The sequence below is a fragment of the Girardinichthys multiradiatus genome, chromosome 20 (genome assembly GCF_021462225.1).
Source record: "Girardinichthys multiradiatus isolate DD_20200921_A chromosome 20, DD_fGirMul_XY1, whole genome shotgun sequence".
Classification (NCBI taxonomy): domain Eukaryota; kingdom Metazoa; phylum Chordata; class Actinopteri; order Cyprinodontiformes; family Goodeidae; genus Girardinichthys; species Girardinichthys multiradiatus.
The window spans coordinates 48,009,963-48,025,533 of NC_061812.1; the positions used below are offsets into that span (position 1 = coordinate 48,009,963).

Below are 15,571 nucleotides of genomic sequence, written 5' to 3' on the forward strand. Positions count from 1 at the left end.
AGCCCAGGACACGCTGGAGGGACTATGTCTCTCGACTGGCCTGGGAACGCCTTGGGCTCCACCCGCAGGAGCTGGAAGAGGTGTCTGGGGAGAGGGACGTCTGGGTGTCTCTGCTGAGTCTGCTGCCCCTGCGACCTGGTCCCGGATAAGCAGAAGACGACAAGTACGAGGATGCTCTGGATGCTTCAACTTGTTAGGAATAACCTTTATTACTATTACTCATAGCTGTTTTTCCCATCTATACCATAGTGATATAAAGTATAAGTTCTAATGTTTCCCTTTTGTCAGAATAGGATAAGGATGCTCATCGACACACATTACAAGGGTAAATGGCCCAAGGGTTGTCATGAATGACCTGAGGCTGGGGCAGTGGGTTTGATAGTGGAGCAGCCAGTATAACTGGTTTGATTAGAAAGCCATGGCACACTTAGATTAAGGAAGGACACCACAATGGTGACACATAGTCTGCGGATAATCACTGAGTGCACACCATTTCATCGGAGTACCAAATATAAAAACTATATGCAGCCTTCTATCGAGGCTCTTCATCATCCTCTAACCAGGGATGAAAGTGAGCCGGTCCGGTACTGCGTACCACTAAAAGATTCTGCGCCTGTACACAGTACCGGGAAGAGGGAAGAACAGCTGTCTGCTATGAAGCCGTCATCCAGAACCAGTTACGGCTGCAAAAATTCACGAGCACACAAAGAAGGTCAGATCCGCAATCAACAGGCAGTCTAAAACTTGACTGAATCTGTTTATAAATATAGCGTTTTTCCCCTCATTCCAAATAGTTTCTGAACTGTTCTGCTATGCTGGAGCCTCAATGCTCTTGCTTTGCTTCTCTCCCCTCGGAGCTCGAGGCTTTTATGAACGGCTAGCCTTTAAAACAAGCACCGCTACATTTAATGTCTCTCTGCTCGCTGCTAAATAGCCCAGTTAAAAGCAAAGGGAGAGAAACTAGTTGTGTTTTATGTTATTTTGCTGAAATACAAAAACACAGTACAGCTCGAACAGACCGCTTATGACCAGAGATTTCCCACACTACACGAGAGCGCATGCGCGCTTACCCCTAAAACAGAGCGGTTGCCAAGGAGATCGGTGTGTTCGATTTAATGGACTGGGAGATTTTACACAGGTGGTGCAGACATAAAAAATGTTGCTTGCATTAGGACAGGACAAACAATAAATCACTTACCATCTACAGACTTTTAACTAAAAACTGCGAAAACAACCAAACTGTCACATGTTTTTTATTTAAATGAAATCAAAACTTGACCACAATGCAGAGAACAATAACTTCTTTGTTCAAAAGAAAGACGGAAACTGAAGATGAAAAGTTATGCATCAGAAAATGGTTTATCATTGTTTTCATACATGGCAGTTCTTTAACAATTGAAATATATATATATATATATATATATATATTGTCAAGTGATTCTAATTTCTGCCTCATACAGACAGCCTACAGTAAAGTAACATATTGATACATTTTAATTAGTTTGAGTTTGGACTTTGCTGAGATATATATATATATATATATATATATATATATATATACACACACACACAGGTGAGGTGGGAGAGTCTGTCCATAGGACAACAATCAGTCGTACACTGCACAAATCTGGCCTTTATGGAAGAGTAGCAAGAAGAAAGCCATTTCTCAAAGATATCCATAAAAAGTCTTGTTTAAAGTTTGCCACAAGCCACCTGGGAGACACACCAAACATGTGGAAGAAGGTGCTCTGGTCAGATGAAACCAAAATCGAACTGTTTGGCCACAATGCAAAACTATATGTTTGGCGTAAAAGCAACACAGCTCATCACCCTGAACACACCATCCCCACTGACAAACATGGTGGTGGCAGCATCATGGTTTGGGCCTGCTTTTCGTCAGCAGGGACAGGGAAGACGGTCAAAATTGATGGGAAGATGTATGGGGCAAAATACAGGACCATTCTGGAAGAAAACACGTTGGAGTCTGCAAGAGACCTGAGACTGGGACGGAGATTTATCTTCCAACAAGACAATGATCCAAAACATAAAGCCAAATCTACAATGGAATGGTTCACAAATAAACGTATCCAGGTGTTGGAATGGCCAAGTCAAAGTCCAGACCTGAATCCAATCGAGAATCTGTGGAAAGAGCTGAAGACTGCTGTTCACGAACGCTCTCCATCCAACCTCACTGAGCTCCAGCTGTTTTGCAAGGAAGAATGGGCAAGAATTTAAGTCTCTTGATGTGCAAAACTGATAGAGACATACCCCAAGCGACTTGCAGCTGTAATTGCAGCAAAGGGTGGCGCTACAAAGTATTAATGCAAGGGGCCGAATAATATTGCACGATCCACTTTTCAAATTTTTATTTGTTAAACAAGTTTGACACATCCAATAAATTTCATTCCACTTCACGATTGTGTCCCACTTGTTGATGATTTTTCCCAAAAAATTAGAATTTTATATCTTTACGTTTGAAGCCTGAAATGTGGCAAGAGGTTAAAAAGTTCAAGGGGGCCGAATACCTTCGCAAGGCACTGTAGTTACTAATGATTTTTTAAGCTGATAATAGCATAGACAATGATTTTAGAACAACTAACAGAACTAAGCCAGACCTGAAAGGACAACCTTGCTGGACTTTCAAAATAAGACAAAACATGCTCTACAAAATAAAAACCTTTACATTTTAAACTATATATAATTGCAGGACTGGGCATTATACTGCTGTTGGAGTTCACCCAGTGTTGGAAATGGGACTATGCTGGTCCTTTGAAATAAGGCTTACTGAAACTTTCAAAATAAAAGCCTCAGCGTTCCATAGTTTGTATTGATTTTTTAAGCTGATAATAGCATACACAATGATTTTAGAATAGCAAGCAGGTTCTTTATATCTAGTGGAAGTACGCCAGACCTACAGGTCCTTCTCAAAATATTAGCATATTGTGATAAAGTTCATTATTTTCCATAATGTAATGATGAAAATTTAACATTCATATATTTTAGATTCATTGCACACTAACTGAAATATTTCAGGTCTTTTATTGTCTTAATACGGATGATTTTGGCATACAGCTCATGAAAACCCAAAATTCCTATCTCACAAAATTAGCATATCATTAAAAGGGTCTCTAAACGAGCTATGAACCTAATCATCTGAATCAACGAGTTAACTCTAAACACCTGCAAAAGATTCCTGAGGCCTTTAAAACTCCCAGCCTGGTTCATCACTCAAAACCACAATCATGGGTAAGACTGCCGACCTGACTGCTGTCCAGAAGGCCACTATTGACACCCTCAAGCAAGAGGGTAAGACACAGAAAGAAATTTCTGAACGAATAGGCTGTTCCCAGAGTGCTGTATCAAGGCACCTCAGTGGGAAGTCTGTGGAAAGGAAAAAGTGTGGCAGAAAACGCTGCACAATGAGAAGAGGTGACCGGACCCTAAGGAAGATTGTGGAGAAGGGCCGATTCCAGACCTTGGGGGACCTGCGGAAGCAGTGGACTGAGTCTGGAGTAGAAACATCCAGAGCCACCGTGCACAGGCGTGTGCAGGAAATGGGCTACAGCTGCCGCATTCCCCAGGTCAAGCCACTTTTGAACCAGAAACAGCGGCAGAAGCGCCTGACCTGGGCTACAGAGAAGCAGCACTGGACTGTTGCTCAGTGGTCCAAAGTACTTTTTTCGGATGAAAGCAAATTCTGCATGTCCTTTGGAAATCAAGGTGCCAGAGTCTGGAGGAAGACTGGGGAGAAGGAAATGCCAAAATGCCAGAAGTCCAGTGTCAAGTACCCACAGTCAGTGATGGTCTGGGGTGCCGTGTCAGCTGCTGGTGTTGGTCCACTGTGTTTTATCAAGGGCAGGGTCAATGCAGCTAGCTATCAGGAGATTTTGGAGCACTTCATGCTTCCATCTGCTGAAAAGCTTTATGGAGATGAAGATTTCATTTTTCAACACGACCTGGCACCTGCTCACAGTGCCAAAACCACTGGTAAATGGTTTACTGACCATGGTATCACTGTGCTCAATTGGCCTCAATTTGGAAAAACATTCACTCATTTAAGACTTACGGGAAGAGGAAAAATGCTGTTAACTTTATATAACTTGAACAGAATAAACCTATCATTGCCTTCTGACAAGATTAAAATTAATGTCCTGTATTAAAACTTGGTTTTCACCAAAAGTGGTAGTTGCATTAAATGATAGAGTTGATTTAATTGATGGAATTAAAAACAATAAAATCCCTGGCGGATTATGGATACCGATTTATGTCGGGTCAAGTCAGGTTTGTTTGTATGGTGCTTTTCGGCAACAACACACTCAGGGCGCTGTACATAAGGAGGAACATTGCAGTGGTAGGGAAAATAAAATAACAGAGGTAAGAATAGAATGATGGATAAGAAAATGAACGGAAAGTTGGACTGAAAACTTAACTAAAACTTAACTTAATTTATAATGTTTAGATGGCACAGCCATTATTTATGCATAAATAGATTTATTGAGGTAGGCAGAAGTACAAATTAATTTTTCAACGTTCACTACTTGATGCTGCAAAAGGGTGACAAGAGGCCAAGTATCCATAGTTTTTGTGTCAGACCACCAGGTGCTACAAAGGTAGGCTATACTTTCCTTTTTCTGAACAAAATGATTCTGTTTATAACTAATCTATTTGCTTTTTATCTTCTTTTACTCCTTAATAAGCTGATACACAGCAAGACTACAATGTCGTTTATTTTTGTCTTCTTTGTATAAAATAATAATGGAAATAACAATGTACAAATATGATTATGTGTTGTGAAATAAAGATGGTGAAAGAAAGAAAAATGCTGATTTCACTACCCATGTTTGTGATTTCTTGTTTGTGTTAATTTGTTGTACTGGGATGGCTGTATGATCAGACTTTATTTTCAGGTATTGCCTGTCACAATACTCATGATTTCTCTGGAAAGGTTGATGGAGACTCGTCCCACTATATTGCCTGATGATGTGAGCGATAACCCTAAACATTTATTTTTCTCCCAGGTGAAGAAGACCTGAGAAGGTGGCTGGGACCAGCCTGACAAATGGGTCCATTGACACATTATTACTTAGAACATAACATCTCTGGGGTTCAGGAACAATAGAAATCCAAAGATTGTGTTTGAGGGTTGAAAACGTGTGGTTGAGAAGAGTGTGAAAGGAATGAATGAAGGCCCAAGGTATGAATGATGAATGATGTGGGTCGTATGAGTGAAAGGTTCATGGATCGAATTGTATGTTTTAGTTTCTGTGAGCTCATTATTTGTTTTGGGTTTTGATTCATAGTTGTGTTCGGACAACTAATGAACGTTTTAGAGTTTTGTTTTTCATTTGTTTTTTCTCTAATGTCGGTGTTCCCTATATGTGTTCAGATGCTCGCAAGTTGGAACAATTTTCTGGGTTTTAGTTTCAGAGGGTGAAAACTTAAATTGTCTAAATTTCTGTTTTAATGTTTGTCTGACTAACCTTTAGACTTCAGAGAAAACAAAAAGAAATAATAATAATCATAAGATGGAAAAATGGAAATGGATATATTGGATAAAAAATTACTGGTTATAGTGATCACATGTTTAGCAGGAATGAATAACTAAATAATGGTATGATTAAGGTTGTACAGAATATGCAAATTACTTTTATCTAGTATTGGGGGTAGAGGTTACGGGGAAGGACCCTAAAGGTCTAATTTAATGGACAATAAAGTAGCAACTAACTGGGTTACAATATAAATATGATTTTTGGGTTAAAGGTGAGAAGATGACTGTTATATTAATTACATATAAGATTCTCATGAAAACAGGTACTGGAGCATTTCCTGTTCCCAACAAGCCCTAAAGGAAACTGTTATTTATTTTATGGGTTCTGACAACAGAGTGAAAGGATGTAGAGATGTACTTGACACTTTCACCAGGTCGGCTGAGAGAGATAATCACACAATCAAAAAACGATTGGCTGAAGTTTGCGCTGATACAAAAATGAAGTGGCTGGATGCGCTGCCCTTGGTGATGTTTTACATCAGATTATCACCCACTGAGCTCATGGGTTTAACTCCCCATGAGCTGCTGACAGGAAGAACCATACCCTGACCTTTCACCTCCTCTCTTCAGTCGGGGTGTGAACCCAGTCTGGATTCACAGGGAGAACAACTGACATCATGTTCATAGATTTTAATCTGCTGTGAAGTTTTTGTCTCATAAGACACAGGAGGCTCTAACCAAAGAACCAACAGGAGAAACAAATGGAGCTCTGGATGAGGGCAAAACTAAGGTCAGCAGATCATATTGCAGGAAGGGAGAGCCATCCTCCGAAGGAAACCTCAGAGAAATCAGAAGGCACCTGAGGAAGAACATACGAATAGGTTCGATTCGATTGGATATCTTTTGACTTAACATTTCATTTCCAGCGAATACATCAAAAATGTGGTTGTGGAATTAAATTAATTTATTACAGTAACCATAACGTCAAACGGTAAGATTAACTCATATTTTTGTTTTCAACTAACAAAATACAATTATGTTGAACCTGTTTCATAAATGTTTGAGTGGGCTGGGTTACTTCATCAGAGGGAACGAGATAAAGATTAAACAATAAAAATTCTATTTGTTGGGTTAAAGTTTGAAAGAGTATGTTCTGGTAAATTTGAAAGGAGGTCACAAAATCAAAAATCACAGAGGGGAGAAGGATTTCTAAAGTAAAACTGTGTGAATAATCAACAAACAATTGTTTACTTATGTGAATGTGGGAAATTGTGGAATAATTTGCATGAAGGGTTGAATGAGTGTTCAACTATTTAATCAATTCGAATAACTTCATGAATAGAAATTATAACTTCCTATGTGCTTCTGAGTTATTTATTTATAGATGATGATGTTTGCAACTTAGATTGTAAATTAACTTGATACAAGGCCTTGAACTTTTACTTGCTGCTGAACAGAACTGATTTATGGGGAATAATTGCTTAGGGGGTGACAACCTATTGACTTGACAGGAAAGATGTGCCCTGGTTACCCTCTCCATCCAGGATGCCCTGACACCGATTGGCCTACTTTGTCAGGGGGAACCTTTCAGAAAATGTGTTTTTGAATTGTATATGTCTGCTTGAATACAAACGGCTACCTGTTAGAACCGATTCTAATCTTTTAAATGACACCAAGGCAAAACAGGAGAGACAGCTGAAGGCTGTGTAAACAGGATGTTGAAATTATGTCTTGTCAAATTAAAATAGCTTTGGATATGATTCTAGCAAAAGAAGAACGGTTGTGTGTTTTTGGAGAGGTTTGTTGTTCTTTTATTCCCAACAATTACAGCACCTGATGGATCTCTAACGAAGGCCCTAAAAGGATTACAATCACTCTCCATCAAATTAAAATCGGACTCAGGAATCAATGAACGATTCACAAAAATGTTCGAGACGTGGTTTAGAAAATTGGGAAACCCACTGGTGAGTATATTCACGTCATTGACTGTTGTGGTGATCGCAGTCTATGTATGCTGTTGTGCAACATGTATTTGAGCTCTCATCCTCAGGTGTATTGATCGTGCGATTGGTTCCACTGATACGAGAGGTTTGAGATTACCAGAATATCAAATGGATGTGGTGCCAGAGCACACACTGATGTTGTCCACTGAATATTTGAGCGCAAGTGATGATGTGGATTTCATGGAACCAAACCAAACTGGAGAAATTATGATACTGTGCTATGAGGAGGAGGACCAAACAACTGCAATAGATAATTGAACAGGGTTTATGATTCAGGGTCTACAATATACTGATACACATTGTGCTGCTCATTTCCGCTGTGCTTCTGGATTTTTATTATTTTTGTTTTAATTTTTCAACAGGTCATTATTATCTATTTGCAATGTTTTAATCATTTAAATTTCAGACACACATCAGCATGTGTCAGTTCTATGGGAAACAGAGGGGTTGCACACACTGAGGGCTACAGGCAGTTACCAGAGAGATGGCACTCTGTTTGGGGGGCCAGAGTTACGCGACGGACAAAAGGAACTGCCTCCCATATTCTAGTTTAGGTCCATTTGCACTAGACACATTGATTGATGTGAGGTGGGTTCTTCCCACCTCAACAGGGGGATTGTTATGGATGTATGATTCTGTGGCCTTTTCTAATCATCTCTTTGCTGCCCTAATTAAATATATTTGTCCTTGTTGCTTATATGCCGCACCGCTCACTGCTACAGCTTACACAACATCCTTAGGTGCATGACTACAACCATGGGCTTCATGGACTCAGGGGGTCCGAGAGTGCAGACCGCCTGTCAGATACCAATAGTTAAGGGATCGGGCCTCTCAAATCAAGGGTGTAAGAAAGAGGGGGCCTTGATCAGGTTTACTGGATTGACAGAGGATAACCCATAAGTGAAAAGGGGGCTGCAGCCTGACCCGATATCCTTTACAGTAATTTCTGTGACTTAATAAATAATGTTAATATTAAAGGAATCAGAATACTTGATTTAATGGTATGAATGCTGTATCAGATAAGTTAATGACAGATTGATTACATGAAATTAGTTAAGCACATGTCATGAATGAAAGTATTAATAGAACCTCGCAGGTTATTTTTAGTTATGTGTTCACCTCTCCATAGGTTGATTTTTAGGACATGTGTTAAGTAATAAATGGAAGCTGCTTTAAAGTAAAATGTTTTCTAATCGTGTTAAACCGGTACATTGTTCTTGATCATGATGAAATATTTTTGACTAAGATCCATTTGATGAAGCCAGTATGTGGCCTGCTTTAATGATAATAATAATAGTAGTTGGTAATTACCTACAATTGGGCGTAACCTGCCGGTATGAACATATGATTCCATATTCCGTTTTAAGACTAACCTTTTCAGGTAGCTGAATGTGCCATAAGACGCTTGGGGATGGTCATATATAGGGTTAACACACATACAGGGTTGAATGATTGTTTCGGAGGGTGGGTACCCAGTTGCAGGTGGTCCACTACCCAGTCCCTAGGGGTTAACAGATCTAAATGACACCTCATCAGGGGGGTAGTTAGGAATAACCTTTATTAATATGCTCATTTTTCTAATTTTTCCCTTTTGTTATAGTAGGATAAGAATGCTCATAGACATACGGTACAAGGATAAATGGCCCAAGGATTGTCATAAATGGCCTGAGGCGGGGCATTGGGGTTGATAGTGGAGCAGCTGGTATAACTGGTTTGATTAGAAAGCCACAGCACACTTACATTAAGAATGGACACCTGCTACTACACAATCTAACAGATAGACACCACAATGGTGACTCATAGTCTACTGATAATCACTGAGGGAGGGCACATCCATTGCATTGGAGAACCAGATATAAAAACTGTAATGTGACCTTCTATCGAGGCTCTTCATCATCCTCTAACAGACGGCGACGGTCCGAGACGGGAGCCTCAGCGCTGATCTCTGTAATCATTCATCTGCCTTAATTTAGATTAAAAGAGCTAAAAGTTAGAAACTGTTTGAAAGTCGTTCCTTTAAGAGTTTTTAGATAGATTGTGTGATTGCTTCTGGGGACCAAGGACCAGAGGAGCTCCGAGGCGTCTGACCGCCAACAGGGTGCGGTAGCTCGGACAAATTGAATTATCTGCTTACTGAGCAAACATTTGCTCAGTGGGAATGTCACTCCAGCCGCCAGGGGGCAGTATACGATGCGCAAAGACACAGGGCCTCAAAATGGAAGAATGGAGTAAAATAACACAGAACAACACAAGCACGTCATAGAAAGCAACTTTATAAATTAGTTCATCCTATGTGCTCTGTGTAGTATTTAAGGCTCGGAGAGACGTAACCAGTACTGCTGCTGCTGTAAAGCAAGCTGTGATAAACAGGTAAAAACAAGCATTTAGCGAGGCTAGATTCTACCTTATAGGCTAAAGCTAACTGGCCGCAACTCAGTAACGATTGCTGTTAAGCGATTTGTTAAAAATTGTGGTAGAGGTTTCCTGAAAAATTTTAACAGACGTTAGTATCATATTGAAACATTATATTTAAAGATTAAGAGCTAAGCTAATGATTTCAGCTGTACGCGAACAGCTGTTAACTGCGCGGACCGTTGAAGCTAACCTAACGTAGCCTACAACCGTTAGCTTACGTCTCTTTCGCTTCCATCCATCGGAAAAGTCCTGCTTACTTAATAACGTACCCCTTTCACGTGTAGAAAGTCCATTCACACTGGTTTGAGCACGTAGAAAAAACGTATAAACGCTTAACTATATTCCTAGTTAAACTTTACGTAGTTAGATGTCAAGCCATTGTTGACCAAATATCCTTTTTGTCTCAGTCCTGTCTGCCTCTGGGGTCTGTCTTAAACTAAACCCAACATACTGTTAGAAATTAAACGTTTTTTTGTAAAAGCTTAACTTAATGTTCCAAACCAACCAGATTTCCAATGATTAGCTCTATCAGACACATTTACATCAACGTAAATGTGGACAGCTGTTCTTACTTTACTTGTGTTACTGCAGTTAGTGATGGAGCCATCAGAGGAGACGGGACCAAACTGGGGTTCTCAAGATGTCAACCCTTTGTTCATGCAGCAGCTCAGAGAGCTGGACATCCCTGAAGAAGCAGCCAAACAGGTGGGATAGTACTACTGACATACAGGCCTCGTTTAATAGTACCTATATACAGTTTTGTCTGACTTCTCTTGTTACTTCTCCTCACTTCAGGCCCTACTGCACACTCGGAACGTCTCAGCTGAGGAGGCGGCCATGTACTACTTCAACAAACTGGAGAATGAGGTGCCCATAAGCTAGCCTTAGTCCCCTGCAGGTACACATTGGTACGTTAGACCCAGTAGAGTTTGTCCAAAGCCAAATCTCAGTGTGTCTCTGTCTTCGGTCTATCACACAGGAGGAGGGGGACGAGGACGTTATGTTTAAGATGGTACTTGTTGTGAACATGGACCTTGGCATGGGCGTTGGGAAGGTAAATCCAGTGGTGCAGTCATGGTAAAAAAATAAAAAACGTGCAGCCTCTGCCAATCCAGCAGGTTCTGAAATGATTTCAAACTAACATCAAATGCACACACCACAGATTCCAGTATCCTATTAATATTTCAATAAAGCCAAAATTTTAATATTATCAGCAGAGATTACACTAAACAAGTGAAAGGTGTTACCTTTTTCTCGTTTACCAAGTTTCACTGTCGGAAAATAAACGCAATTTAGCAGTTTTTGTTCAGTAATCTACCAGCCACACTCAAAAAATGTCAGCAAACCTACACCATGGAAGAAGCAGTAGATAAAGTTAATATAAGTTCCTTACAAACTGAAAGATAGGTGGATATCTGTATAGAAATGTCTGTATATATCTATTTGATATGTGGGTTGCACCCATGCAGACCCAGCCAAATCCTCTCAACCAGTGCTGAAAGTAGCATCTTGTCACAGCAAACAAAAGCTTGTCAGCATTGGAGGCAAATTCAAATAAGAGAGATATTGAGATGAGATACTAAAGCCAGTGACAATCCCATATCTCCACTTTTACAGACGGAAGTCTATCCTCCGACTTGTCTTTGCTTGCCCCAACAGAGCGGGGTTTATTAGAAACTACCCCCAGAATGTAAGAGTAGAGGCTAGAATAACCTGCCTGCAGTGCTGACCCTCAACCCCATCCAACACGCGTGGGTTTATCTTGGCTGTGCTGTTAATTCCAGAGTGACCAGCACAACCACATCGCCTGACTTGCAACAAATGGTAGTTGAGGAATAGAATGGCACCCTACAGTGGTGTGTGACCAAACTGGTGACCTGCATGAAGAGGAGGTGCCAGGCTGTTTTAGTTCTGTATGGTTTGCCCACAAACAACTAAGGCAACTGTTTGTTAAATGAATAAAATGTTTTATTACTGATATGTCTGGCTACTTCAGACTTTAAATATCCAATGTGATAAACAGCTGTTAACAAGAGCCACTAACAGAATTAGCAGTTTGGCAGAGGGGATTTCTGAAGTTCTTCATGGGGGCAACTCACATTTTGAACTCTGCTGCTCAACCCCCAAACACATTTTCCTTACAACTGAGGCACCATTCAGGAGGGAATAAACAGATGTTTGGATTTATTGCTAAGAAACATTGTGAGAACCGTTCCTCCGCTAGTAGCTTTTAACAATGGGATCTTTTCTATTTTGTGTAACCTCTGCAAAATTTGGCTTTAGCAAAAGAAAGCAATGATGATAAAATTATCCCTCAACACTTGAACTTCAAGGTTCAACATATTCATTATAATTGATAGCAGATGTGAACTCACCAAAACTGTCTATTAAAAGTGAGTTAAGGGCTTAAACAAAGTATTTAAGGGATGAACGCTTATGCAGTTGTGTTACTGTAGTTTTTTCTTTTTGACATTTCACCCATTAAACAGATGTATTTGTTATCCAGTGTACAGGATTAATCCCACAGATGCAAATTGTTTTCACATAATTTGATGTTCTCATCTTTTCTAATTATAATGCAGCTCCTGAGTGTTGGGAGCTGCTGCATGACCGTTTGTCTCTTTCAGTGAAAGTTACACACCTTAAACATCTCCTTTATACAGGAGTTTAAAATGCTTAAGCTAATAGTTTTACTCCATAATCTAGTTTCCTCAGTGTGATGTCTAAATGTTCTGCTTGTTACCTGCTCTGATCACCTGAAAATAAGGAGCCATTATTTTGTCCTTTTAATAAATGATAGAGTTCAAAAACTAAAAAGAACAGTTCCATCTTCATCATAACCCCACATCAGCTTACAGGCCTGAGAGCTGTATATGGAAACGTATCAGTCCAAAAACCCTTTTCTTGCTCTCATGTTATTTTCTCTGTGGTCATTTTCTGTTTGGGCCCTACTGATCCCTGGAACTGTACTCTGTGCTGAATGTGTGTGCAGATTGCAGCCCAGGTGGGTCATGCTGCTGTAGGTTTGTACCAGGCTCTACAGGAGAAAAACAGCTGGCGGGAGATGGCCTGGAAGTGGGACCACAGTGGGTAAGGCCCATTCAGACACTGGCTAATATAACAACACCTAATAAATCCTGATCATCAAGCCTTGTAATTTCAGTTTAATTCCTTCTGTGCATCCACTTTATTAGTTTACACTGATTTCTTTAATTCTCTCATAATGTTATTGTACATCTTTCTTTAAATGCAGTCGTTTGTTGCAGGAATAGCAATACTGTTTTTACATAATTCTTCACCAGTGATTCCTGTTTACAAGCACCCTACACTGGCTTATTTACAAAGCTGAAAATAACATTAGTTACAGACTGTTTAAATTGGGTGTTCATGCAGGGCTAAGAAGGTGGTGCTCCAAGGCACCAATGTGGCCCATCTGCTGGAGCTACAGGCCCTGGCCCTCAGCCTCAACCTGCCCACTTACCTGGTCCAAGATGCAGGTCTTACCCAGGTTGGTGTGCACATGTACATATCTGTGAGGCACCAATTGTCATGTGGTAATAAGTAAAATTGAGATATTTTGATCAAGTAACTCTTGCAGTGTGTTTGTTAATGTGTTGGAATGACAACTGTTTGTGCAGGTGGAGTCCGGCTCCCGTACGGTCTTGGCCATCATGGGAGCAGAGGAGATGGTGAACAATGTCACTGGCAGCCTGAAGCTGCTTTGAGTTGCCCTGGTGTAGCAAAGGTTTGGAGACAAGTCTCTGCAGTGGCACAAAACAACCAGGAAGGGGCAGTCTTTCTCAGCAGCAGGAGAACTTTAGTCAATCAAGCATGAGCTAAAACCTTACAGAACCCAACACTAGAATTATTAGTATTGATCATATGTTAACATTAAGTTTTTCACGATTGTGTCTCCGTACAGCTTATTTTGCCAGGTTTTCTGACTTATAGACCCATAACATCATGCCCTGTGTTATGGCTGTGGACATGCTTTTTATGGCTATGTGATGTGCTGTTTTTATCCAGCTATAAAGCTGCTGATTTGTTGTTTTGTTTTAAAGAATGTAAATCCTTCATGCTACAATTTTTCTGACTTTACATTTAAAGCAGCTTAAAAGCCTGGCATCAAAAATAACACTGTAAACATTTTGACTGGGTCTAAACAATTCTTTGAAGGATGATGTGTTTAAGTTATTTGAATATGGTTGTGTATTTGTGGCCATAATGAAGAATTTCTCACTGATTACTATAGAGTCACATTTTACAGTGAAACTAGACTATTCATTATGCAGTATTATCATTATGCATGAGATACAAAATGTTACAATATGAATTACACATTAGTCAGACATTTGCAGGCTGTTATTTCATAGTTTTGCTCTTGTGTCAGACTGGTGATCATTAAAATACTTCTACATTACAACTCCGGATCTTGTGCTTAGTATACAGACACACTATGCGGATGAGACATATTGACACGGGGTGTGTGTGTGTGTGTGTGTGTATCTAAGGCTTGTGGGAAACTTGGGTTATGTTGCAGTGCCTGATTTTGTCCCGCCTCTTCCAGCCTCCAATTCCGGGGAGCGTTTAATAATGCAGATATTTGTCTAAACTTGAAGCCTTCGACCACTGTAAGTATCTACCTTTTGTGGGGGATCTGTAAATTGCAGCTCAATGGATCTAAAACTGATTTTCTCCAAAAAACGATTCTGGATCCAGTTTCACTTTCCTGCCCACCCCTCTGCAACAAATGACGTCGGCATTTATCAGCGCATCCAATCCAAAGCTATCCCTAAGTCTCATGACATGACAGAAATCCAATTGCGTCTTCGTGATCATTTACATAATGTCAGTTTTAAAAATACCCGTTGAAGTGTATGAGTTAAATGATTATTGTTTAGTGTGCGCCTTTATGTAGTGTTATAGTATTAAAAAAGAACCATTCGTAGCGCCTTTCTATAATTTAAAGCCAAAGGACATTATGTTCCTCGGCCAACCCCACAGGAACTTTACTGAGCCACTCCTTTCCGTCCTGTCTGTAGAATAGTGAAATAAATATTTCTGCAAAGGTTTACAAGTAGGATCCCAGCCAGAAGAGATGGTCACTTTAATCGTCCAACCACTCAAGAGATGCACCCAACACGACATGCAATACTCCACTGAACTGACAAACTGGTAGGTGGAGCTGACCCAATGGGCTAACCCTGCCTCTTGTAGCCCTGAAACGGAGCCCAAGAGACCCCGTATGGCTAACGATTACCATTTTGTATCAACAAGAGCGCTCCTTCGAAGAGGAATTTAATTTATAAATGAAAAGAAGTTAGGTCCATTGGAATGATTTATAAAGAACGTTTCCCGCATCGTAGTAGATATAAATCCTTTGTTGTGTAGCAATCTGCTTTCCAAATCCAGTCACTCATGCTCCTCTCCGTGTACTTCACCACTCATACTACAGAATACAACTTCCTCACTGTAGCAGTACTCGCCCAATTTTACTTCCCAAATGGAAACAAGTAACCGACGGCTTAATTCACCAATGGCCTCGAGGTATTTCAGCTAAAACACATGAGCCACATATTACTGTCGAATCAATGCCATAAGGCGGGACATCTGGAAGTGCCGCCCAAACAGCATACCCCTGCACGGCCGCCTGGGAAACCCCGTG

General features: G+C 40.3%; 1 protein-coding gene across 1 annotated transcript; it reads left to right on the forward strand.

The window, feature by feature from the left end:
- The first annotated feature begins 9,671 nt into the window (after positions 1-9,671).
- Positions 9,672-14,329, forward strand: si:dkey-19e4.5 (UBA_like_SF and PTH2 domain-containing protein). Its single transcript, XM_047346628.1, has 7 exons — positions 9,672-9,861; positions 10,498-10,611; positions 10,702-10,773; positions 10,886-10,960; positions 12,899-12,996; positions 13,300-13,414; positions 13,545-14,329. Exons 2-7 carry the CDS (start codon positions 10,504-10,506, stop codon positions 13,629-13,631), a joined length of 555 nt encoding a protein of 184 aa, XP_047202584.1. The 5' UTR covers positions 9,672-9,861; positions 10,498-10,503; the 3' UTR covers positions 13,632-14,329.
- Positions 14,330-15,571: the final 1,242 nt, after the last annotated feature.

Bases quoted from the DNA above. Each gene is read 5' to 3' on its own strand.
- si:dkey-19e4.5 (XM_047346628.1), top strand. From the start codon at position 10,504: ATGGAGCCATCAGAGGAGACGGGACCAAACTGGGGTTCTCAAGATGTC. The intron at 10,612-10,701 runs GTGGGATAGTAC...TCCTCACTTCAG, and splicing joins CTGAAGAAGCAGCCAAACAG to GCCCTACTGCACACTCGGAA. The intron at 12,997-13,299 runs GTAAGGCCCATT...GTGTTCATGCAG, and splicing joins TGGAAGTGGGACCACAGTGG to GGCTAAGAAGGTGGTGCTCC.